We start from the raw sequence: 2500 nt of genomic DNA on the forward strand, positions 1-2500 counted from the left end.
CCACTTTTGCCAAAAGGTCGTGGTGCCACGTTTGGGACTCTGAAATATTTCCAACACTCTGAAATATTTCCCCAGCACTCTGAAATACTTCCCCAGCACTCTGAAATATTTCCAACGCCGGACACGGAGAGCCAGGGCCGGGCAGGGGGACCTGGGACCCGGCCCCACGGCCCCAGGAGACCCGGGACCCGGACCCAGGTACCCACGAGACCCCGGGACGGTTCCCAGGCACCCAGGAGGCCAGGATTCGGGACAGCGGGACCCACGGGACCCCTGAACCGACCCAGGCACCCACGGGACCCGGGACCCGACCCAGGACCCCAGGAGTCCCGGGACCAGGACCCAGGTACCCACGAGACCCCGGGCCGGTTCCCAGGCACCCAGGAGGCCAGGATTCGGGACAGCGGGACCCACGGGTCCCCTGAACCGACCCAGGCACCCAGAACCCCCGGGACCCGACCCAGGACCCCAGGAGTCCCGGGACCAGGACCCCCAGGTACCCATGAGACTCTGGGTGGTTCCCGGGCACCCAGGGGGCCAGGATTCGGGACAGCGGGACCCACCAGTCCCCTGAACCGACCCAGGCACCCACGGGACCCGGGACCCGACCCAGGACCCCAGGAGTCCCGGGACCAGGACCCCCAGGTACCCATGAGACTCTGGGTGGTTCCCGGGCACCCAGGGGGCCAGGATTCGGGACAGCGGGACCCACCAGTCCCCTGAACCGACCCAGGCACCCACGGGACCCGGGACCCGACCCAGGACCCCAGGAGTCCCGGGACCAGGACCCAGGTACCCACGAGACCCGGACCGGTTCCCAGGCACCCAGGAGGCCAGGATTCGGGACAGCGGGACCCACCAGACCCCTGAACCGACCCAGGCACCCAGATCCCCCGGGACCCGACCCAGGGACCCAGGAGTCCCGGGACCAGGACCCAGGTACCCATGAGACTCTGGGTGGTTCCCGGGCACCCAGGAGGCCAGGATTCGGTACAGCGGGACCCACCGGACCCCTGAACCGACCCAGGCACCCACGAGACTCCCGACCGGACCCAGGCACCCAGAGGGCCCGGGACCAGGACCCAGGGACCCACCAGACCCCTGAACCGAGCCAGGCACCCAGGAGTCCCCAGACACTGACACCCAGCCCGCCAAACACTGCACTGAACCCGGCCAGGACCTGGTCCAGGTCCCGGTACGGCTGGTACTTGGGCCTCCTGGGCCTCCTGGACCTCCAGGGGCCCCAGTTCTAACACCCAGCCCGCCAAACACTGCACCGAACCCGGCCAGGACCGGGTCCAGGTCCCGGTACGGTTGGTGCTTGGTCCTCCTGGACCTCCAGGGGCCCCAGTTCTAACACCCAGCCCGCCAAACACTGCACCGAACCCGGCCAGGACCGGGTCCAGGTCCCGGTACGGTTGGTGCTTGGTCCTCCTGGACCTCCAGGGGCCCCAGTTCTAACACCCAGCCCGCCAAACACTGCACTGAAACCGGCCAGGACCGGGTCCAGGTCCCGGTACGGTTGGTACTTGGTCCTCCTGGGCCTCCAGGGGCCCCAGTTCTCACAAGCACACCCGCCAAACACTGCACTGAACCCGGCCAGGACCTGGTCCAGGTCCCGGTACGGTTGGTGCTTGGTCCTCCTGGACCTCCAGGGGCCCCAGTTCTAACACCCAGCCCGCCAAACACTGCACTGAAACCGGCCAGGACCGGGTCCAGGTCCCGGTACGGTTGGTACTTGGTCCTCCTGGGCCTCCAGGGGCCCCAGTTCTCACAAGCACACCCGCCAAACACTGCACTGAACCCGGCCAGGACCTGGTCCAGGTCCCGGTACGGTTGGTGCTTGGTCCTCCTGGACCTCCAGGGGCCCCAGTTCTAACACCCAGCCCGCCAAACACTGCACTGAAACCGGCCAGGACCGGGTCCAGGTCCCGGTACGGTTGGTACTTGGTCCTCCTGGGCCTCCAGGGGCCCCAGTTCTCACAAGCACACCCGCCAAACACTGCACTGAACCCGGCCAGGACCTGGTCCAGGTCCCGGTACGGTTGGTACTTGGTCCTCCTGGGCCTCCAGGGACCCCGGTTCTCACACCCAGCCCGCCAAACACTGCACTGAACCGGGCCAGGACCGGGTCCAGGTCCCGGTACGGTTGGTACTTGGTCCCCCTTGGGCCTCCAGGGGCCCCAGTTCTCACAAGCACGCCCGCCAAACACTGCACTGAGCCCGGCCAGGACCGGGTCCACGTCCCTCTACGGGGACTTGTGCTCTCCAGCACATCCAGGGACCCCAGTTCTCACACCAGCACCCGCCAAACACTGCACTGAACCCGGCCAGGACCGGGGACAGCTCCCGGTACGGTTGGTACTTGGGCTTTCCCATCACCTGCGGGACCTCCAGGGACCCCCAGTTCTCTCACCAGCACCCGCCAAACACCGCACTGATCCCGGCCAGGACCGGGGACAGCTCCCGCTACGGGGACATGTGCTCTCCAGGACCTCCA

General features: G+C 67.6%; 2 protein-coding genes across 2 annotated transcripts in view; both read left to right on the top strand.

The window, feature by feature from the left end:
• s100u (S100 calcium binding protein U) overlaps positions 1–2500 on the top strand; it is a 119675-nt gene that overhangs the window by 30110 nt on the left and 87065 nt on the right. The window lies entirely within an intron of this gene.
• LOC133461401 (collagen alpha-1(I) chain-like) overlaps positions 1–2500 on the top strand; it is an 8409-nt gene that overhangs the window by 3545 nt on the left and 2364 nt on the right. Inside the window, exons 3-8 of the mRNA XM_061742298.1 lie at positions 76–198; positions 1447–1521; positions 1656–1730; positions 1865–1939; positions 2074–2143; positions 2303–2500. The exon at positions 2303–2500 is cut by the window's right edge and continues 633 nt beyond it. Coding sequence (XP_061598282.1) covers positions 76–198; positions 1447–1521; positions 1656–1730; positions 1865–1939; positions 2074–2143; positions 2303–2500 — 616 coding nt within the window. The remainder of the gene's footprint in view (positions 1–75; positions 199–1446; positions 1522–1655; positions 1731–1864; positions 1940–2073; positions 2144–2302) is intronic.

This window comes from Cololabis saira, chromosome 15 (assembly GCF_033807715.1).
Source record: "Cololabis saira isolate AMF1-May2022 chromosome 15, fColSai1.1, whole genome shotgun sequence".
Lineage (NCBI taxonomy): Eukaryota > Metazoa > Chordata > Actinopteri > Beloniformes > Belonidae > Cololabis > Cololabis saira.